The sequence below is a fragment of the Diadema antillarum genome, unplaced genomic scaffold (assembly GCF_040938485.1).
Source record: "Diadema antillarum isolate AM-2024a unplaced genomic scaffold, OU_Dant_1.0 seq00000286_RagTag, whole genome shotgun sequence".
NCBI classification, from domain to species: domain Eukaryota; kingdom Metazoa; phylum Echinodermata; class Echinoidea; order Diadematoida; family Diadematidae; genus Diadema; species Diadema antillarum.
The window spans coordinates 14,439-41,027 of NW_027271314.1; the positions used below are offsets into that span (position 1 = coordinate 14,439).

At 38.1% G+C, this 26,589-nt stretch overlaps 2 protein-coding genes across 2 annotated transcripts; one reads left to right on the forward strand and one right to left on the reverse strand.

The window, feature by feature from the left end:
• Positions 1-132: 132 nt before the first annotated feature.
• On the reverse strand, positions 133-11,432 carry LOC139730006 (26S proteasome non-ATPase regulatory subunit 14). The gene is made up of 7 exons (XM_071640928.1): positions 11,368-11,432; positions 8,408-8,576; positions 6,924-7,043; positions 6,171-6,392; positions 5,305-5,487; positions 3,808-3,933; positions 133-1,899 (listed from the first exon to the last, which is right to left on the reverse strand). The coding sequence occupies exons 2-7, from the start codon at positions 8,528-8,530 to the stop codon at positions 1,738-1,740; spliced, it is 936 nt and encodes a 311-aa protein (XP_071497029.1). The 5' UTR covers positions 8,531-8,576; positions 11,368-11,432; the 3' UTR covers positions 133-1,737.
• An 8,065-nt stretch (positions 11,433-19,497) lies between these two features.
• LOC139730022 (uncharacterized) lies at positions 19,498-24,361 on the forward strand. Its single transcript, XM_071640939.1, has 2 exons — positions 19,498-20,503; positions 24,303-24,361. Exons 1-2 carry the CDS (start codon positions 19,498-19,500, stop codon positions 24,305-24,307), a joined length of 1,011 nt encoding a protein of 336 aa, XP_071497040.1. The 3' UTR covers positions 24,308-24,361.
• Positions 24,362-26,589: the final 2,228 nt, after the last annotated feature.

Consider the following 26,589-nt stretch of genomic DNA (forward strand, 5'->3'; position numbering starts at 1 on the left):
CCTAAGCATATTAGAGCAAGACAAAACAAGAAACAATGGACATTTATACAAGTGTACATCTGTACTAGTAATGGTAGAAAACGAGCAGATCAGAGCCACAAAGAACTCTGCAGGCTGTTTTACTGCCTATACCTCAGCTGGCATACATCTTCAGAAAGGTGATGTTGAAGTACCGCTGGCCAAATTGGAATTTATTTTCCTGCTTGAAATGTAAATAAATATTTTGTGGAAATATAGCCTATTTCTGTTTGTTCTTTACCACCAAAAAATGTCACATCGACTCACATTGCTAAGTCTGTGAATAAAGAGAGACACAAACGAGTCTGCGTCTTGGATAAAATGAGTGAATTAACATAATACTCACTTCGTCTTTTACTTCAAATTGCAAAATGAGCACTTGCTGCTTGTGGATTAACATGATAGTCAGGACTTAAGTTTCGAGCTCAAATACAGACTACAACTGGAAACGAAGAAATAGACATTACAAGTGTAATGTCTGGTGCATCTAAAATGCGATTAAACTTTAAAATTTAAGTGGAACTGGAAATTAAACGAGAACGGAAATGTCCTAAAAGATCCTACCACATCCCATGAGCAAACTCTCGTTGCATGAAAAAGAGACACGCTTGAGACCTTATGAAGAACATAGGGCAGAATGAGTTAATAAATCAACTCAAATTGGGCTGACCGAGATAGTCTGCACATTTTCATTCAATGTACGGTTGATTTTTGCTATACTGATACACAATAATCACCATTAAGAGATACTTGTAGTCCCAACATGAAACTGATAGAGTGTAGAATCATCACTTATGTGACTCAATTTATGAAAAAAATAATAATTTGTGAAAATCAATTACATTTACCGAACAAACTTGACAAGCTTCAGGGATTCTGTAATACAGGGAAACCCGGTTAAAACAAGCTTGTTTACAATGAGGCAGCACTTTACGCGAGGTGAATTCGGTGGTCCTGATTTTCCATTACCTTATTTAGCTGGTCTCTTTTCGGTAGGTTTGCAAGACGGTACTGGTTATAATGAGGTAAACTTGGCAGTCCTGGCGACCTGGCGACCTCGTTGTGACAGGGTTTTTCTGTACGACAATTACACTTCAAAGTTGGGTTTAACAGGGGAAAGTCATCGGCTGAATGGTGCAAATGACTTGGAATACTGTAAATGAAAAATAATTCACAGCATGAAAATTTTGCAAATTTTCTGCTCCGATCAACTATCACAAGGATAATAATAAGCATATATTTTGAAGATGTAATTCTCAAGAATACATTCATTAGAAAAATCAGAAGCAAGCATCAGCCAATGACATTGGCTCTGCACTAAAAATGAATTTCTCAAAAACTGTTCATTCGTAAAATGGTGGATCTTTGATGACAGCACTGCCCAAAGACCAAAATCTAAGAGTGAGGTTGATGTAAGGCAAAATACTGCATGGGTCTGGACAAGTTTGAAATCATAGCTTTGAACCACCGTTTGGGATGTGGAGAGATGCTTTACATACTCATCATAGAGTATGAATGATAAAGACTTAGGGATCACCCTTTTAAATTCCATTCCTTTTGTTGCATTGATAGGACACAAAACAAGTGTCAAACATGTTTTATAAACATATGGAACTTACCATATCACAGAATAACATTTTATTCTGTCTAATGATGGAACATACAAATACTACCTACTCATATATATACAGGTCACATACTAAGCACTGTCTGATACTGCTATTTGAAAACCACCGTGTCTAACATGGCGCCCAGACACTGGACAATATTTGAGGTCATCAAGACCTCGACTCTCTCCTCTAGATGGCGCTTTGGATCCAGTTTGCCAACGTTCTTCACAGCCAGCTGTTCTTGCGTCATTTTGTCCTCCTCTTCAACGGCCTATAGAGTAAGAAAGAGGGAAAATTGTCCAAGTGGAAATCAACCATCCTATATCATGTCAGGGAGAATTCAAAATGGATCGGCTGCTACTACATGTACTTTAACCACTTACAGCATAACTGGTCACTACAACTGGTATTACTACCACCACTACTTCTATATTTGGTGATGATAATGATGACTATCTAAATACTTGACAGGACTATTAACAAAAGTAACAATAAAACAAAAATAATAATCACAGTAACAACAGAAAAGGAGGATGTAGAACAAAAAGCACAAAATCAAGGCATTGAGTAAAATGATAACATTTCACAAACTGATTTTTCAACAGTTTACCATATTTCTGAAACCATCCACATTTATACTTTTTATCTCACTTTGCATAATTGTCAAGCATATAAGAAGCACATGCATTGCAGAAGAATGTAAATAGGTTCTACACTTTATAAATTGATATCACTGTACTGCATTATACTGTCATAAAAACTGAATCAAATATTCACTGGAAGTGATATTATACAAATAATGAATGTTTATGAGTGCAATGGACAGAATATTTCATGAGGTGAAAGATGAAATGATCCATTGTGCCTCGTTGAATGGATCAAACATTTCATCTTTCACTGAATGAAGTATTCTGTCCATTGTACGAATGTAAAACATTTATTATTTGTTTTATACAATGCCTAAAATAGATCCTTGTCATTTGATGTTTTAGTAATTTAGAAACAAGAGAGAATCTGAGATCGCGACAGTGCTCACTGAGCGCTTTATGCTAGCGCGATGTCGCATACACACACTGCTCACGCAAACGTTTTACACGCGCAGTGTGTCGGGCTCTCAGTGAGCGTGCAATGGAGCAAATCGTATGGATCCAAACTTGCACAGTAAATGGAGCCACAATAGCACGGATGATGACGTCATAGTGAAATAGGCCGACTGATCAATGTCAAACAACCAATCAAACGACAAGGATCTCTTCAGGCGTTATATAAACTTTAATAGTTCATTCATTTCTTACATTTAAGATTATGGATGACAACAGTCATTAGGTGTTTTCTTTATTTGTAATACCACAGACAAAGCAACTGATAGCTACTAACGAGTTCGATTTTTGCAGAGTGTTCATAGTGTATAGTGCAATCACACCCCTTAAAAGTGCCATGAAAAGTATATCAATAAATTTCAGTATTTGACAGGCTAGTACAATTTTGCTGGAAAATAAGAGCATGAAGGGTTGTTATGGCATCTGTCCTGCCCATTAAAAAATATGGTTCTCTACAAGACTATCCAAGTTGAATGGATACACTTCTTCATCTTCTTCTTTTCTGTATGGTACAATTGCGCCTGGTTGATATCATTTTGCTGACTATTGCTAGTCACCTGGGGTGAACCAAAAAGGATCGGCATCATTCACCCATTTTCTGGTGTAGAACACTTCACCACATTAGCACCCTGCTCTTTGCCAGGAAGTGAAGTAGGATCTCTTACATGCATGAGCCATGACTCTCTCACACATGGGTGCCCCATTTTCAATTGTGTCCTACCCAAGGGACAGAGTATTTTTGCCCTTTTTCCAGAGAGGATGTCATGATTACACACAGCATCATGGAGTTAGACTCATCCAATCCATGTAACTGAAAGGCAGATATGCTACCGACTGAGCCACATCATTGGCAGCATCTGACTCGGTGACAGAACTTTTGTTCCTGTGACAACTCTTTCGGTCTTATTTTCTCTAAGGACTTAGGGTTAGGGTTGTGATAGGGTTTTAGGTTTTAAATAGCTTGATGTGAGGTTTGGGATTAGGGTTAGGGTTATGGTTATGTTTGTGGGTAATTTCTATGTTTGGCTTCGGGCGCAGATATTTTTGGGGGAGCAAATGTCATGGAACCTCTGCCTCACCTTGTTGTAGACTTTGGCCAGATTCAGCATCTCCTTTACAGTGGACTCGTTCAGCTTACAGTGCTCGTTGTAGTCATGTAATGTCAAGCCATCCATCCAGCTCTTTTTGTGCAGGTTTAATAACATCTGCAAACCAGACATACAAAGAAATAAAATGTACAAGTTGCTGTCAGTACAAACAATACCATGGAATATCCATAATATCTGCAAAAACACAGGCCATTACCCCTTCCCCCCCCAAAAAAAAAAAACAAACAAAAAAAACATGATAGTCCTCAAATTTGCTCAAATGAGCAATCGATCATTTCTGTAATGTCTCAAAATTCATGGATGTTTCCTTTCCTACATCCTAGTAACCAGCCATTTAATTCACCAGCTCCCTCCAATTCAGTTTCTTAAGCAGGAATTCACCTAGCATTCATCAGTTGTTACTAGGTAGGGCAAGCTTTGTTGCTGTTAAGGCAATCTTTTGTGAACAATGCATGCGAAGAATCTGAACACACTAAAGAAATGGTGTATTGGGTAAGGGCCCATTCTTTCAGCAGGCAAGTGCTTATTCACAATTTTAGATGTCCAACAGTGAACTTTAGTTGTCTAAGGTAAACGGGCAACTGAGTTTGGGGCACCCTGGAAGGATCATCACAGTTTAAAGGGTGTGTACAGTTCTGGTCGAGGTAAACATTTAGCTTTTAAAGTTTTGCGAGATATTCAAAAACCACTCTATGAGATGTCAAAGAGCATGCAGTTCTAATGGGTATCAAAAGTTTATTCGATGAAAATCGGTTTGGAAATGGTTGAGATACTATCCAAAAACAAGGTGAAACAAAGAGATCCTAATAAAGTTGTGGCATGTCGCCTTTTATTATTAGCACTTTTTTGGATATCTCGGCCATTTGAAAACCAATTTTCATCAAATATACGTTGAATCCTTCTTAAAATTACATGCTCTTTCATATTTCATAAGAGGCTTTTCATTATCTCACTTAGGAATGTTCAAAATATGAGTTCCTACCTCAACCAGTACTGTACAGGCCCTTTAAAAGCTAAAATAATGTCTTCATTGCCGATGCATATACATAGTCAGCTCAGAACCAAAAAGTCAACAAACCGTAGGATTCACTGGCTTTCTTGTGAAAACTAACGATGTGCAGTAGAAATTATACTTCACTAAAAATGGGTCTCAGAATCTTCACAAGCTGACAGGTAGGCATGGCTAATTGTATTGCACGAGTATTTTTTTCTTCTTTTTTTTTTACTTAGTGTCCACATTCATTTACAAAATTCAGCCCTGCATCAGTTAATATCCCAGCAAGAATTTTTTTTTTCAATAAGTTTTCCCACTGGACACATGACCAACTGTTCCAAGAAACCAAGAAAAAAAAAAGAAGAAGAAGAAAGCTTTGATTTTGCCATTTGAGAGCAGCCAGTTGAGCAGAAGATAATGAAAACTAGGCAACAGCATCTGCAGCACGAACATTTCGAATTGGCAATGTCTACCTTCTGTTCCAGCTCATTCTTCCTGTAGTTGATGGCTATCGAGTAGTAGTGTCTGTTGAGCCCGTGGATGAGGGCCTGTATGGACGGCTTCTGGAGATGGCCCAGGTTTGAGGTGGTCTGTCTGGGCTCCTGGCCTAGCACCATCATGTTTGGGTTGATCAACCTGAAGGCATCGATCACAACCTACGTAACAAAAACAGAAGAAGAATAACTATAATTCCACCAGCACTAACAATGATGACCAATTCATACATGTCCACTGCCACCCTGGTGTACAAGCAATGCTCCAGACAGTGTAATCAGTTTTAACCCGTTGAGGACGATTCCCGAGTATACTCGGACAAGCATCTGTGGGAAATGCGTGTTGTAGCAAAATCAAACCGTCCTCAACAGGTTAATAGATGTAATTGACTTGCAGTAGCCAATAAATCTACATCCGATACACTGCCACTGCACTGCCACTGCAGTGCTGGACATTATTCCAAAACGTATAGTCCTTCCACTTGCCAAATGAGAACTCGGGAAAGGAGCCCTATACTACCTATTTGCTCCCTTGTGGAGAGCAGCAACACACAGACAGCAGAACTTTTTTCAGGGTGGGGGGGGGGGGGGTCAGTGGTACCCCATTGCTTAGATGGGAAGAATGTAAGGACGGACCCTTTGTCATTCCATTGAGGTTGTGAATTTCTTCCCCTTTTTTCTCTTTTTTTTTGTGGACAGACAAAAAGGTGGTGAGCTGCAGCCCTCCTGGCCTCCTGGTTCCATGGTCCCTACAACATACCACGGTAGATAGAATGTGCCAAAAGGACATGCACTAAGGTGCTAGCTGTTTAACGTCAAGAAAGTGTCGCACATATTAATCTTACCTTTCCCTTGACACTCTGGATGGGGTCTACCACCACGGCAACAGCCCTGTCTGAAAGCGCCTCAAAGCTCTGCTGGGTGTTGATGTCGACGCCCGACAACCAGCAGCCGAAGCCAGGATGGGAATGGTACCACCCGACGACCATCTCCGGTCTCCCTGTCTGTTTCAACATGTCTAACATCTTGGCCTGAAAGACGGGGTCTACAGCCTCTACACTCACACCCTGGAGAAAAGATTGTTTAAAAGAAGCAGAAGTGAAGATTTAATCTAGAAAAATGAGAACAACAAACAATGGAACAACCAAAACACACAAAGATATAGCAGTTCATTGCTAGACATAATTGTGATGTTACGGCTTATGGCTATGTTTATGTACACTGAATGCCTTTATACATGTAGGTCTGTTTAAGTGTACATACAGAAACATCTTCGTCCATGACATTTCTTCCAGTAACTCTCGGCCCAAACAGCTCTCTGAACAAGCATTTTTTTTGTAAACATTTAGCTTTGGACAAACAAATGAAAAAAATACAAATAATTGATGGTAATCTCTCTGCCACAATTCCAAAGCAAACACTGACCGATCGACTGGTTAATTACATGGTCCATTCAATTAGAATATGAGGTCTCAATAAGATTTTTATACAGGTGTGTGTTGGTTTTTTTAAAAGACAATGTTTATGGTTGTCTGTAACCAATACTGTGCACATTTGTATAGATAAGAAGAGAGCAGCACATGGCCCCATGAACTTACTGTTCCTGACTGTGGCATCGCAAAAACGTCAATGACCCTGACTGTGTAGTCGTCAACAAACTCTCCAAGCATCAGACCCATAACCTCCATGGGTACACCGGCTCTCCCATGCTTTAACATCTGAATGAAAAACATTCATAAACAGTGTTGCTTTACAATCTTTCCAATATGTACAATCTGACCTGAATGATGCTATGTATGCTACTAATGTGAGAGATTTGGAGTAAACTGAATCCATTCATTATATAAAATGATTACATTTAACAATGATCACTATTATTTTGCTACAGAAAACAGAAATCTGGAAGTGACCACATTCATTCACAGTTTTTTCCAAAAACTAAATAGAATACATTGTACACCTTTTCAGAGCACTAGTAGGCATATTAGAAGAGTTTGTTTGCAAAAACCGATAAGTCCATTTTTGAAGATTTTGAAGTACGATCTCTGTCATAAAGTACAAAATAATACCTTTTAAATGATACATTGGTCACTACATATAAAGGTACATTTTTGAAGTTATGGTCAAAAGAAGCAAAAATTTTCTTATTATTCTCTTTATTTTTCTTGCCCTTTAATCGCAAATATCTCCATTTGGCAAATATGGACTTATCGGTTTTTGCAAACAAACTCTTCATTTGTTCATATGGTGACAGTGAGAGCATAACTTTCAAAACCTCTGTAAGCTTGAGTGCTTCTTCATACATTCAAATATCTAAACAGAACAGTTGGTACAGTTTGGAGGTGTTTTAAATACACCCATCAAAATGCTGAATGATCATAAAACTATAGATATGATTATATATATATATATTATCATAATTTCTCTACATTTGGTCAAAAGGAGGTGAACATTTACGAGCATGACTCGAGCACTGAGCATTATAATATAATGGTTTCAAGATTTTGTAGAAATTCAGTATACAAAGAATGATCACGATGGCATACAGCACGTAACTCATCAAGTATGTCCAAGTAACTATGATGTGTGCATATGGGTAAGTGGATTCTCATTAATCTTTTGTTTTTCTTTTGTGTGTGTATGTGTGTATGCTGCAAATCTGGAAAAAAGAGATGAAGTCCACCAATTTCTTTATAAAAAATATGGCATCATTTATAATTTGTTCTGTATTTCTGGCTTATCCATCATTAAAGAGCATAGATAAGAGTACCATACACTGTTATCCATCTGTGTGTGTGTGTGTGTGGGGGGGGGGTTGTCATTTCAATGACTTGCTGTAAAAGTGGATTTTTTCGCGCTTGGCCTGGTAAGAAGAGTTTCATGTATTTTTAATTCCGTGGATACAAGACATGAAATACTGGAACATATGCTAGGCAAAAATATTTGCGTGCTTTTATGTTCGTGCTAGTTTCTAGTTGCGGGAAATGCACAAAAATGTCAACATAGCGGAAAATTTCCACTTTTACAGTACATTTTTTATCAGTAGCGTGGTGACATTGAGGACTGAAGCTTAGAAACCTACCTTGAGGAGCGCCAGCGATGAGATGTAGACCTGTTCTGCTGTGTCCACCACTGGACCGTCACTGGGTGTGCTTCCCTGACCCAAACCTGGCATACCGCCCCCTAGCCTTAGCAACCTGTCCATGGCGTCTCACTTCTATGAGGTCTTGGATTCCTCTATTTTTCTCCACCTGTATTGATAAAACATACAATTTGTAAGTGCATCACATACGTACATATATCAACTAAAGGTGCATAATTCATCGGTAGGAATACATAGTGTCTGACCACTTCCCCCCCCCCCCCCGAAAAATGCAGGTTTAAGTCTTTTCTTCTTCTTTCTTCCTTGTTAGTGGCTTACAAGCCAAAAAAAAAAAAAAAAAAAAAAAGAGACTTATTGACCTGCATTTTTCTGAGGAGCTAATTAACAACCCCCAAAGTGCCACTAGAAAATTGTGGTTAAGGCCTTTTTCTTTCTTTTTTGGGGGGCGGGGGTAGCTTGTCAGCTGATTAAACCTTGAAGTGGCACAGTGCTACCCTTTGGGATTCTGTTAAGTATAGGTCCGGTTCTGTCAGGTTGAGGTGATTTTGTGACAAATCTTGTAATTTAAGTTCAGTGGTTTTTTTGTTTGTCTGTTTTTTTCATACTTGTGCCTACCAGCATATCTATTGTAAGTAGTCTAGGCCCTACTTTTGTAACTTTACAGCTTTTCATTTTTTTTCTTTTTTTCTTTATATTTGTAAAATTTCACTGTTCCAAGAAGGCCGAGTGAGGCAAAACAAAACAATTATAAAGTGGTTCCCAACAAGATGGCATAAAGCCATACAGTTACATTTAACCTAGTAATTATTTCTAGGGGATGGAGATGTTTCACGAAGTCGAATTTAATTTATGATTGACTAATGATTATGGTATGCCACTGGTTTCCCTGTTCAATTTCATTACCTAATCACCACCCACTTCAAATCATCATTAATGTTTACAGAATAATTCCATTGTTAGAGTAGAAGCTCATTTGTATTGGAAATTCAACTGAAATTGGTGTTAAACTTTTGATCTCAGTAAACGATATTTACCTCTGGAATTTTTAGCTGATGAAGGCTGTATAGTAATAGCATCAACAACTGAAAATTCAGGTAAATATGGTGTATCGAGATCAAAAGATTGTTAACACCAACTTCAATTCCATTGTTATTTATTTTATCTTGTATTACCAGTATGTATTAATGGCTACATGAAAAAAGTTCCCAAAATCTTCATTTTCATTTGAAAGTTGACTTGTTGAGCAACACTGAAGAAGACACACACACTCACACAGCACAGTGCATGTAGATCTACCATAATTTTTAGTCAATCTCAAATTTGAAGTTTGACTTGAATTCTTCGTGAAACACCCCCCTGCGGCCCTGGCCCAGCCCTGGTATCGGATTGGGATTGGCAATAGCAGCAGTGAATGATATACTCAGTACAGACAGACCACAATAGTCTGGGTGCAAGCAGGGAGGTGGGAAGAGATTCTTCCCACCTCCCTGGTGCAGGTGGCAACACACACATTGCGCTTACTAGTAATACAGTTAAACTCGCCTAAGTCGACATCGCATATGTCGAATAATCGCGCAAGTCGATGATTTTAAAAAGTCCCGATTTTTCCCCATTGACTTACGTGTATTAATTCACTCACAAGTCGAATTTTGTAAGTCGAATACTCGCCTAGGTCGATGAAATTCCAAGAACACTTTCACGGAAAAACCATTAAATTCACTGTGCATAAGTCGAATAAGATTTTATTGTGCTATAAATCACTGTCAAAATCACGAGACACCAGTTTTTGTTTACATAAGAACCAGCCCGACCAGACAGGTGACCAAAAGAAAAATGATCTAAAGTATCAAAATTCAAAGCGATCGCATGCGATTGTTGAACTCTCTTCGTGTTTGGAGGTCCGCTGGTACAGCCCTGTCGCGCTAGCGCTACGTACGTACAGCGACTGGGCTGTGTATAGTCTGTGTATGTTTGCAGTCTGCGCTGTGCAGTGGATGGATGAAGCTGCTGAGTTTTCAAAGCGGAAAGTAGGGGGAAAGTTACGGGCACGGGTAAATCAGAATTACACCTCTACACGCATTTCAAGCCACGGTACGGTAAACTGGAATCAATCACTGCTCAAATATCGTTCATATTCACTTCCCCAAGGTTTAACAAGGGTGTAAAGTAATCAGACCTGTGCCAATACTGATGCTCTGTCCATGCAAAGTTAGCCGCGGCCCTGCCGGGCGACCTGTGCTGCGGCACACCTCTCCAGCTCTCGGCTCTAGAGTAGACAACATACAGTACAGTGATTCCGTGTGGTGTAACTGTTGTTAAGTCGATTTTTTTCGACTTACACACAAGTCGAAAATCGCCCAAGTCGATGTGTTTTGCTCAGTCCCGAGAAGATCGACTTATGCGAGTTTAACTGTATTCAATTCGCCGGGCGAGGTTCATCCGGTCAGAAAGCTACCATGGTCTACTCTATAGCCGGTATAGCCCTAGTCCCACATGTAATTATTTCTGTGAGTTGTCCCTGCCACGTCTCTTCAGTCACCAACCGGGCAGTAATAGTTTGCAAATGGGACGTTTCATAAAATAAAACATTTTTACCGAGTCTTAAATTAGGATAATACGGTTCCTGATGCTGTAAACTACTCAAGGCAGAAGACAAAAAGATCAACCATATTGCAAATGATTCCTTTAACATCGATTGATTTCATTCATCTATTTTTTAAAATCTCGTCGTACAGCCTTGTTAGCATAGCATTCCACAAACAGACACACACAGCCACAGGCGCATACGGCTCGAACTCCTGATTCTCCAAAAGTCAAGCACGCTGTCAGTGGAAAGAACCATTAGATAGCGGTATGAATATATGACCCGAGCAAACATGAAATAAATTTAATATCACAACATATCAAGATCAAGGAAAACAGCATTAGAAGTAACTTACTTTTTTAGTGCCTTACACAGCGTGTGAACGAACCTGTATTGTGTGCACACAGTACATTACGTACACACGAACCAAATGATACAGCACAATCGCATGCAGTGCAAGTGCACTAGTGATGGCCATATGCAGCATTTAGCCTACTTTCCAGGTAATTGTTTACTTTTTTTTGTTTTAAAATCTGTTTGCATAAAATAAATAGACTAAATTTGTACAATAAATTTCATTTTTAAATAGGTTTTTAGTTATTTAAGGCATAAAATATTCTGAATATGTATTTTTTTTCAATCATATATTTTTTTTAAAGTCGAATATAAGAAAACCTGGATTTAAAGACAAATTCATCATAAACGCATACGACGTTGAGGGCAGCAAACACCAAAATTAGAGCCGAAGAGTGTACTGAACTGTATTCTGTAACTGTACTCGACGAGGACGCGGAAGATGCAGTGTTATGTCTTTCGTTTGCTTATACACTCCAGTGTTGGAATTTGTGTTATGTTCGTCTGTGGCTGTTTTCGTTGTTGTTTTATTATCAAAATCCATTTGGAGGTCCTAGAAGAATGATTACGGTGTAATCGTTAAAAAAAAAAGAAAAAAAAAAAGACGCAAACAAACAAACGTGTTTGCTGAATCTACGCCGGAAATTGGAACCGAAATAATTATCTGGGAGCACATGAAAAATTCAGTGTCTTTCGTTTTCAAATTTTTCCACGTGATTTTGAAGTCCTCCTTAATCTAAAAGAAAGTATTGTGTACAGCCTCCAAATTGTGCGTTTTGTTAAAGGATTAGCCCTCATAAACCATACCCAATAAATTCTTAACAGACTAATGTGGCTTATTTTTGTTATATTTTCCAGATTTATTCTAATAATTTTGGTAAGAGTTAGAGAGTTTGTTCGCAAAAACCGATAAGTCCATATTTGCCACATGGAGATATTTGCGATTAAAGGTCAAGAAAAATAAAGAGAATGATAAGAAAATTTTTGCTTCTTTTGACCATAACTTCAAAAATGTACCTTTATATGTAGTGACCAATATATCATTTGAAATGTATTATTTTGTACTTTATGACAGAGACCGTACTTCAAAATCTTCAAAAATGGACTTATCGGTTTTTACGAACAAACTCTTCAGTTATTTTGGGGGATTGTAAGGAGGTATTTATACTTTCACTTTGAAGGCAGAATAGCTGTACAAAGGTCAACCAACACTCAGACAAGGTAAATAACCTTTTGTTGAATGAACTTCCCGGAGCCTCAAAGGGATAATGACAACCAAAGTAGAAAATGCTTTATCAATTAAAAAACAAAAAACAAAAACAAAAACATAGCATGAAACTATACTAGTACTACTCTTCAGTGCTGAGACACAATTTCAAATTTGGTGCTTTTAAACATTGCCAATGAGTTCTGGGTATGTAGTACAACAATTTTTATTTCAGAAATTGTGTTTCAGAACAAAAAATGTGTTCTAATCCCTATTTGTCCCTGTCTTTGTTTTTAGAAAATATTTTCTGACAACACTATCCGTCACTGCCAACTTTGAGCCCAATATATCGAGATGGCTGCCATTGCTTACCTGTCATACCGACCACAGACAAAATCCTGGTCATTTTCAGTCTTCTCTTCATAAATAAAATCCTTTCAATCACATTATCTCTGTATATGACCTATAAAATTTGGTTTTAAAACACAAAAACTTTCGTCGGCCATAACGGGGGGGGGGGGGGGGCTTCCAAAATAAGAAGAAAAGGTGATTCAATGGGTTATGCAATGAGTCAGGTGCATCTATGTCAGCGCATAAATTAACTATTGTTAGACATTCTGAAGCCCTCCACCCCTCTAGTTATGGCTTGACATGACAATCAAAACCCTCACCCAAACCGAACAGGTCTATTGATTAGGACCTAACATTTTGTTTTCTTTATGCTAAAAAACCTTGAAGAAAATCACGCTGATATCCTTTACAGTTTGAAAAGTTTAGGTCATTCAGAAAAGCTATTAGAATTTGTGAGCCTCATACAGTCTCTCCGCCCACTTCATATCATCATCGGACAAGGTTAGTTCTCCAATCTTTCTCTCAGGATGATTTCCGAGCATAAGGTTATGTAACATCTGGAACCATTCCAAGTCTTTCTTCTCTAACTTCTTTGCAGTTTTTACACGCACCCGATCCTTGATCTTCGTACAAGCGACTGATTAAGGTGAATAGTGGGACCATGCAGGGAATCGTCTTTCATAGCCCATGATTGGCAAACCTTAAAAGTGTCTTGGGTGATAAACTAGCTGACTTACTACAGATTCGCATCTATATGACATCAGTTTTTTTTTTCAGTGAAGACCTGGTAACTAACTATTTCAGTCACAGATGCACCTTTAAAAAAACAGACCCTTGCAAACCAGACTGCTACCGAACAAGCTTTCTGATTGTGGAAAACAGCCCTTGCTTTGGTAATTGCAACAAAGCTAACCAACCGTCTTTGAGCATTCTCCAAAAGCACCCATTCAGCTTCAGATTAAACCCATGGCAATCATAATTATTTCCGTCAGCTTCGTAAAATTCAGGATCCTGCTATCTTGTCCCGTTGCCATTTCCAAATCTATGATGAAGTTTGCTCTTCCGACATGTCCTGCACATGCTGACATGCTTTTCTGGCACTCTTGACTGCATCTTGATTCAGCAAGACTTTTACTGGCTCCCGAAATTAAAAGAAGTTAAAACTGTTCTTATGTCAAAGCCACTACTTGATGCATGATTATTATGTATAATTCAGTTGTCTTACCGAACAAAAAGTTTGTAATGAAGCAGAAAATATAAAGATATATCACTTATTTTCTCAACAAACCGTCATCATGACGATTTATTCTATTAGATAATTATTTTGATAAAACTATTCATTTTTTTAAATCAACAATAGTGATCATTGATTACTTTTGTCAACATTTCTATGTTGGATATTCTTGTCCCTTATTAACATTTCAGAACTATTTTGAAGCACCAAAGCCGGTTTTTTTTTTCATCTACAAAATAATGTCAGCAAGGGACATTCAGAGCAGCCTCTGACGTTTTTGTTGTTTTGGTTGCAGCACACACACACACACACACACACACACACACACACACACACACACACACACACACACACACACACACACACACACAAAATAGGTTATTATAGTACCCGACACATACAGCCAAGGCTTGTTTCTCATACATTTTTGTCAATATAATATCCGAAGAATACTGAATGATCCCTTCTTCGTCATCTGTAAAAAAAAAACCAAAAAAAATGTAAAAAAATGTTCTCAGTTTTAAAATGTACATATATATACATTTGTATTTCTGGTCATTGTTTTTGGCTGCATGTGCAACATCATATTTTAACTATTTCTAATATTACAATATAATTGACTTCACCTTTTTTCTTCGCACTATAGCCTATGCTGCTTTTAATGTGATTATGAGATCACCAGTTAAGCCCCCTGTTTCTGAAAAGATATGTGAGTGCGTTATGAAATTATTTCGACTTTCTTTTTTTTTCATAACAATTCTTCGAAACTTTTAATATGTGATACCATATTGCAGTTACCTCGTATTTTTGAAACAACTTTATATGCATGTAAAATTCCTCGCGCTTACCTTACGTGTGACATACTATGTGTGAACAAAATGTATGCGTAATTATAATATATAATTACTGTATGTTACTTATCTTTATGAATACACTTTCATCTATTGTGTTATGAAAAAATGGCCGGCCGCTCAAACTGTCAAAGGAAACGATGCGAATGAATGGTCGTTATAGTAAAATCAGTGATTTGGTTACCCCCTCCCCCCTTTTCTCTCGTCATTAAATTCCATTTCAGTAAAATGATATACAGAAAGATAAACACACGCACACAAAGTTGTATGTGGCATACATTATTATTCTCGGCTCTGCTCCGTAGCTAATCTTCGAACTCCGATGTACCTTAATTCTTGCAACCCTCTCTCCTCGTATGTTATGCCTCATTCTTATTCCTACCACTAGCTGGTTACGTAAGTTTACCCTCAAAAAGAGACAACGCCCTTTAATAATACACCCCATTCTGGAGGCACGGTTGAGGGTCCCCCTGAGAGACACCTTTTTCCTTCTCTATTTTTTTTTTTCGCCCAGTACGGGTGAATGCGTTCCTACAATGCTTCACCCGAAAGTACCATTGGGATCACGCGTTGGATCAATACCTCGATGTAGAATGGACCGCACATTTTAGATCAGCGATTTGTGTCTCCTCACTTTAATAGACAGGTCGTGTCTCTATCAGATCAGCCCGAGCTGATCATTCGAAGTTGTTTTTTTTTTCCTCCCTTTCTCTCTGCGTAAATGAGAGATAGATAATATTGTGCATGTGTGCGTCAGTGTTTAGCAGACGTCTTGCCGCCACGTCTTGTCGATGCTGCCTTGTCCCCGTACATTATGTTTTTTTTTAAGGGGAGGCGCTGGACCTTCCAGGTTCATATTTACGTTGTGACCATGACGCTTGAACGACGTCATTACCAAGACTGAGCGCTTGTTTTAACGACGGACGCTTTGAGCGCAGGAATCCATTCTGGTAACTATTTGCTTCGTCTGAACTGAGTGCTGACGGCGGCTGGAATGCAATGTTGAATCACACATAATATTACAGACATCATAATATTTCAGCCGAAAGACATCATGTAAATCCGTTCGGCGTCGTTCGTGTTTACGGTGCAATGAATGAGCGACCATTATTGGTGACACATGAGGAATTCACTCCACACAACAGACTGAACGAGATTCCAGTGTAATAGTCAGAGCATCCACATCAAGCGTGAGTATATTCTATATGTCTATAATGTTTTATATATAGAAGTATCTACATAAATGTTTTATGCCGAACCATATCGTATTGAAGGACTGTTAGACATGAAAGAGAATAGGTGAGTTTAGAGGAGATAAATTATTCGGGGTAAAGTCTCAGTTTTTACGGGACATAATATCAACAGCTATAGAAGTCTTTCAATTTTGAATGGATTTCTTACATATTTATTGTTTATAACCACATTCTCAGGTTGAAATTATCATGAACCAAACAACAAATAATACCCCGTGCCCCAAACGTATGCATACTACAATTCTGACATACAATTTTCATCATTACTATACGCCTATATCACAAACACATGGCAAGGATGCGTGGGTTCACGGGGATTTCAGCTACATTATATCCACGCCCACATGATGTGGTGCTATCTTCGCAAGGTGTATTTGGGTATCATTTCATATCTTTCGATATGCCTGTAAATATACATTGTTGAAGATGATTTAATGTATTTCAACGTCATGTTGCAAACAATCGACGTTGGTAGCATTTGACGGAGATATTCATATTACACTGAACAAAAATACTCTTGACGACGCACAATGATAACGCCAATCGACAAACTTCTCTACGGTCACCAAAATGGGCAAAACGCTCATTGAACTTCAGGGCACGATGAAATTGCTAGGGTATGATTATGTTTTATTCTGATAGGCCTATTTATAATGAGGTATATTCTTCAGAGTATAGAAAGACCTGCGATCGACGCAGGTGGATAGCTTTTAAAGCGTGTAGGTTTGTGCGGTAAGTCCACGCCTGGCTTCATTGGGCACAGAACAGCTCCCAGGCTCGCTCAAAAAACGCCTATGCCTGTGTGCCTGTGTGGCGCTTTCAACCGTATCGGGTGTAGGTTTCCCTGCAGTTTACGCCATTATTCTCCAACCTTCAATAACGCCGCCATTCATAAGAGAGTACAGTGAACGCAAGGCAAGGCAGCCACAAACCTTGTGGCAGGTCAGATGGCAACCTGAACTGACAATGTCTTTGTTGAATCAAGGGATGTTGGGACAGGACAAAACACAATGAGCAATTTGCCGAGCTAATGAATCTCCAGTTTGGCGTATTTACACTGAGCAAATGACGTAGTCTGTGAAATATAAGTCCCTTCTGGAAACCAAGTGTAAAAATCTTGAAGTGTGCGACGGAAATATTTTGAAATAGACCCTATATGTCATACAGAAGAGAAAAAGAACCATATCATTCAGCCCCACTAACATCGAAAATGAATATGAAAACATACTTGTAACAAATATTGATCGTTAAAAGTACTCTATGATTATACTACGCATCCTTATATCATATTATATCATGCTATATAATAATAGTATATAGTATATGTAATATATGGTATATAGAGCATAATTATCATAGTATATAGTATCTATATCACCTTTTATATACATGTACTTATACACACACAGACGTATATTCTACCTTTTAAAGAGGGAAAAATATATACCCGGAGTCCTATAGGGTACTAGTATAGGGATAGTTGGGGTTGAGTTCGTATGGTTTTAACAGTAGGAGTCGGGTCAGGAGACTAAAAGCTTCATACACTGTACACAGTATGAAGTGTTGATGAATTTTTACTGTTTCAAATTCTACTCATTTCATTTCATTTATTTCCACAGGGTATAGATAAAAAGACATACAAACATTACATGAGCGCAACCTACATCATGCAAGATGCAATGCAATACATATATAACACGTGGGGGAATCAACAATAGGCCATAAAGGCCTTTCAAAGGCTGATCCCTGACAATTAAAAATGGTACAATTATTAATTACTATCACAGAACAAAACATTACAGAATACATTGGACTATACAGATGACAAAACATTACAATAAACAAGTGATTAGGCAAGCAATAAATTATCTAAGTCATTCATGCGTGTGTCAAACGAGATTACTGAATCAAAAGAAATTGTTTATACTTTCTTTTAAATGACGAAAGACTAATGGTACTTTTAATGTTATCTCAGCAGAAGTGATTAGAGATCATACTCAGATTGAATTACTCCATGGATAGTGTTTGAACGAAAAATAGATTTGCACAACGCACATTGGCTAATATCAATATTTAGGAACACAAGGAACCCTTCCCCATATATTCAGGGAATAATACTGAGTGAAAAAAATTCATCTATCATCCTCAAACATGTGAAATGCTCACCTTATACCATGTTATATATGCATTCCAACGTGCCTGGAATACACATTAACATGGGGACAACAGAGAAAGGTTGAAAATTTTATTTTGCAATCTATTACTATCTCCTGTACGAGTATGTGGTTCTATCAGCAGGACTTGCCGAAGTTTCGAAAAGAGACAAGAATGCACAAAATAATATTTAGCTTTAAAAAAAATAGTTACAAGGAGAAGTTGCTTATTATAGGGCCTACACACTGTCACGTGGACTCAAAAGAAAAGTTAAAATTTGAGTTTGAATGTCTCCTCAGATAGGCGAGACGAACCTCCCTGGTCTACTATAGGGTGTTTTTTCATTAGAAGGATTTGCAAAAATTACGAGAAAAAATACACGAAATAGAGTATAATACGCATTTTGCGAAAAATTACCTCAAATATTCATCCAATAATCTCACAATGTTGATAATGAAAAGAGAAAGACCCTTCATATTATCACTTGAACATGTTCCCTCTTTTTCCAGATGAGTTCTGGTAGGAGTTTTCTTGTTACAGACAATTCAAACAGACAAGTCAAGATACAGCAACACGACCTTCTGAAAAGCGATATCGATTTCTCTTTGTTATGATTGTGCGAGGAAATCGCATAAGCACCCAAGAATATAACGGCCGATCACTTCAATCAGTCCCTTGCCACGTGCGTGCAGACAGTGTCGGCAATTTGAACATTACGTCTCGTTGGACTTACCCTGTTGCACTCTCTTCAGAAATGGATTAAGATTTCATCACAGTGTTATGGCAAACTTTTTAAGTTCAAAAAATACAGTCAGTTAAGGTATCTGGTTCGTAGACCATTTCAGCTCATTCCGAACTACCTGCATGTGTTTATACTTGATAAACATGAAGCGTTATACTTATATCCATCACCCGTAGTATGCCCTACTCAAGGAGGTGGTCACCTCCCTGCCCTACCTGAGGTGTTGTTGAGAATTAATCATCAAATTCTCATCATAATCATTTCTACACTTCTTTGTACTTCGGACAATATTAATCTATGATGGCTACTATTGCATGTTTCTCTTTCGATTCCAGAAGTATGAGGGACCCCAAGCTGCCACCCGATGAATACAACAAGAGGCTGCATATCTACGCCGAGACCCCCGGGCAGCAGTTCCCGCCGATGGTACCTGCCTCGGAGAAGGAGCTGAACGTTCCTCCAACAAGTCCAGTTAACCCCGCGGCAGGTGGACAGCAGACCAACCCGTATGCGCGGATTCCTGCCGCGAACTTTGTAGAGGAAGAGGAAGAGGAGAGCGGTGTCGCACCTCCAACGTCGAATGCAGCAGGAGGAGCGTCGTCGTCGTCACAAGATGTGATTGGAACTCAGGGATCGAAGCCCCGAGATCCGATCTATGCTGAGCTCGCCCACACCAATTCAGAGGACGAACGCGTTGAGCGGATAGGATCTCACGACTCACGAGACACTAGAACAGTGCCTGGTTCTTCGGGTGGTGCATCTAATACGACGCCAAATTCAAGGATTGGGAACGGTGAGAATGTATCAACGCATGTGAGCTCACAGGGTGACAACGCCCGAAGGAAACCACTAAACAGACCAACATCTCCATCAACTGCAGTATCGAGCTTACCTAGCCCCGGAAATAGACCTACGCAAGGGAGAGGAGAGCCACACATCAAAACGATACGAACTCACACGCGGTTGGACGCTAGTTTGGAGATTCCGTCGACGCCACGGCCGAAGCTGCCGGGTTCCAGCAACAACGAAGACGGCGGCGGGGTGACGCTCATCAAGAAAGTCGATCTCAACCCAGAGAATGATGGTGACGATGATGAAGTTGATACTGCAGGCATCACCCTCAAACAAGTGAAGACTCTTGAAGATACGGCTTCTGGACTCGAGGGCGCTGCCCACGACGAAGGCCGTGCCCCAATGCCGACCGATCCCGACTTGGATGCGGGAACCGCGCTGCTGAAGAAGAAGCGACGGTTCCGGCGGAATATGATCATCATCATCTCCTTCCTCATGGTCCTGCTCATCGTCGTGGCCGCCGTCATCATATCCCTCGTCATCGTCACCAAAGGTATCCTACATTTATTTACATTCAATCAGCCAATGAAATTCAAGCTCTATCTGAACAAGCCACGTGCAGTGCCCGGTTGCAGTGTAACGATGTCACCATCATGTTTGCTTGCATCATTAGGTTTCAAAGGAAGCCAAACTAATGTTCATTGCTTTAAACTCTTGCTTAAATTAATATCTTTGAAATCAGCAAGTAATTCACCAATCATTCGTCAGTAAAAACATTTTCCTCTTCATATTCTCTCCAGTACAGTTTATAAAATAGTTGTCCATTGCCATGGTTAATTGGTGGTTACACTGAATCCAGAAACAATGTCATCAATGTATTTTCATTTTTCTAGTTACTGTATGTCGAAAATAGCGACATGTTTACGTAGAACTTATTTACATGCGTACGTTCTTATTTGGGGCACTACCTTAAAACTTGCAATGAGATATACGCCAGAAAATTTGTTAAAAAATCCGAAAAATGACTTTTTAAAAATTAGCTTTGTGGTATAAACGAATGACTAAATTCAAATCTCATTGCATCGATCATTGAGAGAAAAAAAAAACAGACAAAAAAAAACTGGTAAACATTTTATTTGGACATATCCTGGCGAGCAGAGGATTTTATCACTGGAAATTGTCATATCTTTTGGTAACGACCGTGAGAAAATGTCGATATCAAACAAAAACCGCGACCTGGCATGTATTCTGCAAAATGTCCTTTGTAACATGTGTACTTGTTAAACCACTAAAAAGATATCAAAAGATATAATCGATTATAAATTTCCTTACTACACAGGCTGCCATAGACTTACTATAAAAATCAACTATATAATCAATTATAACTCTTCATAAAACAGGGCCGTGAAGAATGTTTACATGATCATTCAAATGACATCAACACTCATTCCTTCTTTCCAACAATACGTTGCGTTGCGCACATTCTAGCCGAAAGTTTTTGGTAAACTTGGATAAATTCCTGTGGTAAGTTCATCACTGTTTTTATTCATTCATTCATTTTGTTTTTATCATCAGCACTCTCATAAAACACCCATCGCTGTCACATTAATCATATCAATCATTACCGGCAAAAAAAAAAAAAAATGAGCGTAAAGAATCATAATTACTTTAGCGTAAAGAAATTATAATCCTGGCAATATTATAAAACAAAATAATTGAAAAGAAACTAAAAATGTTTGCATTAAAACATATCATATCACATAACTAACACAGAACTAATCTCTTGCACATATTATTATCATTATTGGCCTAACTATCAAACGTTTCATTGTTTGAGCACAGTTGATCATATACTATATATACGTAATATGCAACTCATAATGATATAAACATTTGTTAACAAATTAACACATTTTTGGATTGGCGTCTGTCTAGTTATTTCTGAGCTCGCGAAGAGCGCTGTGGTGTCAATTAGTCGTGAATGTTTAGAGTCAATAATGGGGAACAATGGTATATTTCTAAAGGAAGTGTATCCTGATCTGGGGGATTCTACATTCCAAAGGTCTGTGAGCGGAGGAAAATGTCCCTTTTGCATGAAGCTGTAGTAACTGCTTCAATGCAATGCTATATCAGCTCTATTTAATGTCATGGGATCCTGTAGTGTTATTAATCTCTCAGTCTGTCACACGAAATCTGTGGTAATGATATTACATGCAATGCACACACCAAATTTTCACACACGTTTGCGGTCCAAATGCACTCATCAGTTGGACAAATTTTATTTGTTGGAAGTGAACAATGGCCGTCAACCATGCGTGAAGAGAAAAATCAGAGCTGTTTGAAATGCCGATAGCAAATATAATGACCATGGATTAGCCCCCTCTGGCGAGGCAAAACATTGAAGATAATTCATATGGAGAATTCTGCCCCCCCCCCCTCTTGTTTAAAAACTTACAGGTTTCACTTACACGCAAGCGTAATATGCATTATACCTGTATGCAATGGACTTTGAACATTGTCGTCTGGATAAAAGATTTGCCCAACACGATTCCGTGCTAGCTTGTATTCAGTTCAAATATTGAGCAAGAATTTAATGAGGTGACATGTTACAGTCAAATCAAATGGTCCCACTAACGTATTACAGCTAACACACACACACACACGCACACATACACACACACACTCACTCACGTAAAAGACAGGACAGAATGTTTCAAAAGATCGAGAGGCGACAGAAAAGTAGAACCAAACTCTGCTGAATTACTGTAAATTGAACTAATATCCCCTGAGAACCGAGAAAACGAAACAAAGGAAGGCAAAGTGACCCTCTGCTCGCCAGCGTGGGAAGGAAGGGAAAATGAAGAGAGGGAGGATTTTGATGTAAACATTGGATCGTGACGTCATGTTTAAGGTCCTTATTTTCTGATTTTATTGTTTTCAATAACATTTTCGCATTTTCGCATTCTTTTCATCAACAAATAAGAAGAAGGTTATATCTATAGGACGCGACTGACATCAAATTTATTCGACCAACATATTTCTTCTTTGGGTGCACTTTACAAGTGTGCATTCTATTTGAATTACTCAAGATTATAACAATACACTATCTCATTTTCCCCCAGATATTATATCTCAGGTTCTCATTAACCAGTTGGGGATTCTTAGATATCTTGTTTTGTTTTGTTTTTTCTTTGAGGCAGATGTGTCCCTGCCTCACAAAAATAATTCAATGGACTTTTCTAACTCATCTAAATAACGCAAAGTAGGTATAGCTATAGTAGGTATGGTAGGTATATATAGCTATTTAAGTTATTTCGTTCAAACTGTCAAAGAATGGAACAAAGAACAGGATATATATCTCCATAGCAGCACTGTGAAGGGATTATCAAATCAAGCTGACATTCGATTTTTATTTACTTATTAACTGCATTAAATTCATTACTGGTATTTATATTCAAAGCAAAAAAAAAAATCTTTTTCAAAAGTTATTAGAATTGAAAGTGAAGAGAGTATACATAAAGTGTTTCTTGCGCTCCGAATCCGTAAATCAGGGAAAGCCTATATTTCTTCAGGCAATACGGTCTGACCGTATATTGAGTAAAACGTGTTCTAGACAAAGTGCCCCCAAAATCCGATTCTCGGTCGTTTTATGATCCCAATCTTAAGAATGATATAAAAGACTTGCTCTGTTCAGAAATTATAAAAAGTTAAAAGATGACTATAATACCAATTTGGGTTTTTTTTTAAAAGTCCACATTTATAATCACGGCTTGCCACTTTCTTATTTCTTTTTTGGATGCACGGTCACAAATTCTATAAATTTATCAAAGAGATTATCTTGCTTGCATACTTCAAATTTTCCAGCCTAATTTACCTTATCAATAGGTCCAATGGGAAAATATAACAAATTATGAAAAGGCAGAATATAAAACTGACGAACAAATCGAAAACACATAACACCCACTGAATATTAACAGGGCATACACTTCACGCGAAGGTTTACAAGAACGCATAAGAAAAAAATCTGTGAATTTCAATCAGTTATAGAAATAAATACTGATCAATCCACCTGTACTCTGAATAGGTGTTTTACTGTTCCTCCCGAAAAGAAAAGAAACAAAATAATATTGGTTTCCTTTTATTTTCCTTTGGTTCGTCCGTATTCTCCATCATTTAAAATCCTTGTCATTGCCTTACTTTTGCGTTGTATAAGATGCAAGCATTACCAATACATTCACGTCAACACAGTTGATCAGGTCAATTTTCTGTAGGACATGAGTGAGTCTACTTTAAAACACTGGTTCTATTCATAATGTGTATTGAAAAATGCTCTTGTTTTTCCCAAAATACAGGCTAAGAGTTCCAAACAGCTGTAGAATCTTAAAATCCAGTGGTGCTGACCAGCAGCCGGTAAGCAATCACAGCAGATCGGACGATGCCCATAACAGCCACACTGCAGGTCAAGATGATCACGACTCGACAGCTAGCCGCGTTCAGGAGGAACCGGATGTGACGACACGTCGGTTGACGGGGTCGATCTCATAGCGATGGCGTGCACGACCGAACCACCACACGACGTGGTGATTGCCTCAGTATCAATAAGGGATCGATGAAGGGCTGAAAAGAGAAAAGAGAAGGACGTGATGGAGGGAGAGAGAGAGAGAGAGGGGGGGGGGGGGAGAGAGAGAGAGAAAGGGAAGAGGGGAAAAGACAGAGAGAGAATAAAAAATGAAAATCGAGATAAATCATTTTCTGGTTCCTTTGACCTTCTTTCAGTATCATGATCGTACTGAAGACAATTCCTAACTACATTGTATATTCTATAATCAAGACAAATTTCCATGAAAGATCCATATTATTACTATTATCATTATACGCAGAAGTGTCTATAAAATGCTAGGTTGTTTCCAGTCAAATACTCCAAGCGAGATTTATGTTATTATGATCTGTGATTGTATGACCTGTAAAATAACGAAAGTTAGGCACTGTAGGACGACCGATCGCGTCTTATTTGTGTATCATCCAGTCAACTCAATGAATTAAAGAAAATCTCAATATTCACTTCACCTTGTTGCTATTCATTCATTATTGTCAAGAGTTGCATCGACATTAAATCTAATCACATAATAAAACCGTGATTGCACCTGTAAGATCGTAATCTCCGTATCAAAGCGGCAAGGTATATCAATAAGTAGCCGGTCAATAATAATTTCTGAAAACGGTCTAAAACTATATATATATATATATATATATATATATATATATATATATATATATATATATATATATATAAACCGTCTGTTTTGTCGTAGTGTTCGTAATACTTTTATTTTCTGACAGGACAAAGTAGTTATTATCTTCTTCTTTTTTTCTCGGAACGTTACTGTTCTACCACGTCTATCACAGGATGACAGCTCTGTAAATTTAATAAAGGTATATATTCCAGGCTTAAAGTCAGATTCCAAAAGGCTGACCTGCTTGGAAATTCATATTTTGTGACCCCAGAGCCGCTCATGATGTTTACAGAATGTTACGCGATTTGTGTGTAATGTATAATGGCCTTGGAAAGGTTGGAGGCTCAGGGAATAGTTACACGTATTTCTAAATAATGTACAATTATGTGTAATGCCAATTTTGTCAGAGATGTTAGTTCGTGAATGTCTTTAGATAATGATTCAGTATTTTGTGTCATGACTGTATTTTCGATAGACATTTTGAAACAACAGTAGAAACAACAAAATAATATGACAGAAGAGATTGTACAGCATACACAATATTATATTTCTGAATATTATCAGGTTTGTTACCATAATTACTCGGGTACGAGGGAAAAAAAAAGATTATCAGGTGATAGGGTGTTATTTTGCACACCGATTTACGATAAATTCCTGAAATTGCGTCTTGCGAGCGATTGAAGATGCCCTTGAAATACCAAACTGGAGAAAGTGTGTATTGCATAATGATTGTGCATACCTTCTAAGCCTTATTGACTTATACATAATTATATATATATATATATATATATATATATAAACTGATGTCATCCCATTTCATTGAATACATGTCTTAACTAGATGGCATACCAATCATATTGTTGCCTCGTTCATTGTTTTCGCGGTTATAGAAACAACGGTTAGAAACATATTTGTTGTTGTTGTTGTTGACTATCAGATTGTAAATGAGTGCTGACTGATATTCTACCTTGTGTATCTAATGCTGCAAAGATATGTCGAATCTCATTCGATATAATGAGTTTATCTTCGTAAAATGATGTGGTACATGAATATTTTTTCAAAAACATTACTTATATAAGTGTATCATAACGTAACCTATAGTTTTATTTACAGTATTATGATTAAAACATTTTCTAGACGTAACTTACTGTGGTAGAACATTTCCCTGCCTCATTTCTCTTTCTATTGCTGTTTGTAACACGTATCTCATATACTTTATTATAGTAGATATTTTGTTCTACATTGTTCATCTTCTGACTCATAGCAACTCCGTTAATTATTTCTATGTCAGGGACTTTAGACAGTATGTACAACGATATAGAGTTTTCCGTGACAATCGGTACTCTAAGCACAGACAAGGTTTTACTTTTCGTGAATGTTCTATTCCCATACTTATCATAAATGT

Coding starts and splice junctions, on each gene's coding strand:
- LOC139730006 (XM_071640928.1), bottom strand. CDS start 8,530: ATGGACAGGTTGCTAAGGCTAGGGGGCGGTATGCCAGGTTTGGGTCAG. Junction 7,044..8,407: donor CATCGCTGGCGCTCCTCAAG/GTAGGTTTCTAA, acceptor TTTTTCATTCAG/ATGTTAAAGCATGGGAGAGC. Junction 3,934..5,304: donor AGAATGAGCTGGAACAGAAG/GTAGACATTGCC, acceptor TCTGGTTTGCAG/ATGTTATTAAACCTGCACAA.
- LOC139730022 (XM_071640939.1), top strand. CDS start 19,498: ATGAGGGACCCCAAGCTGCCACCCGATGAATACAACAAGAGGCTGCAT.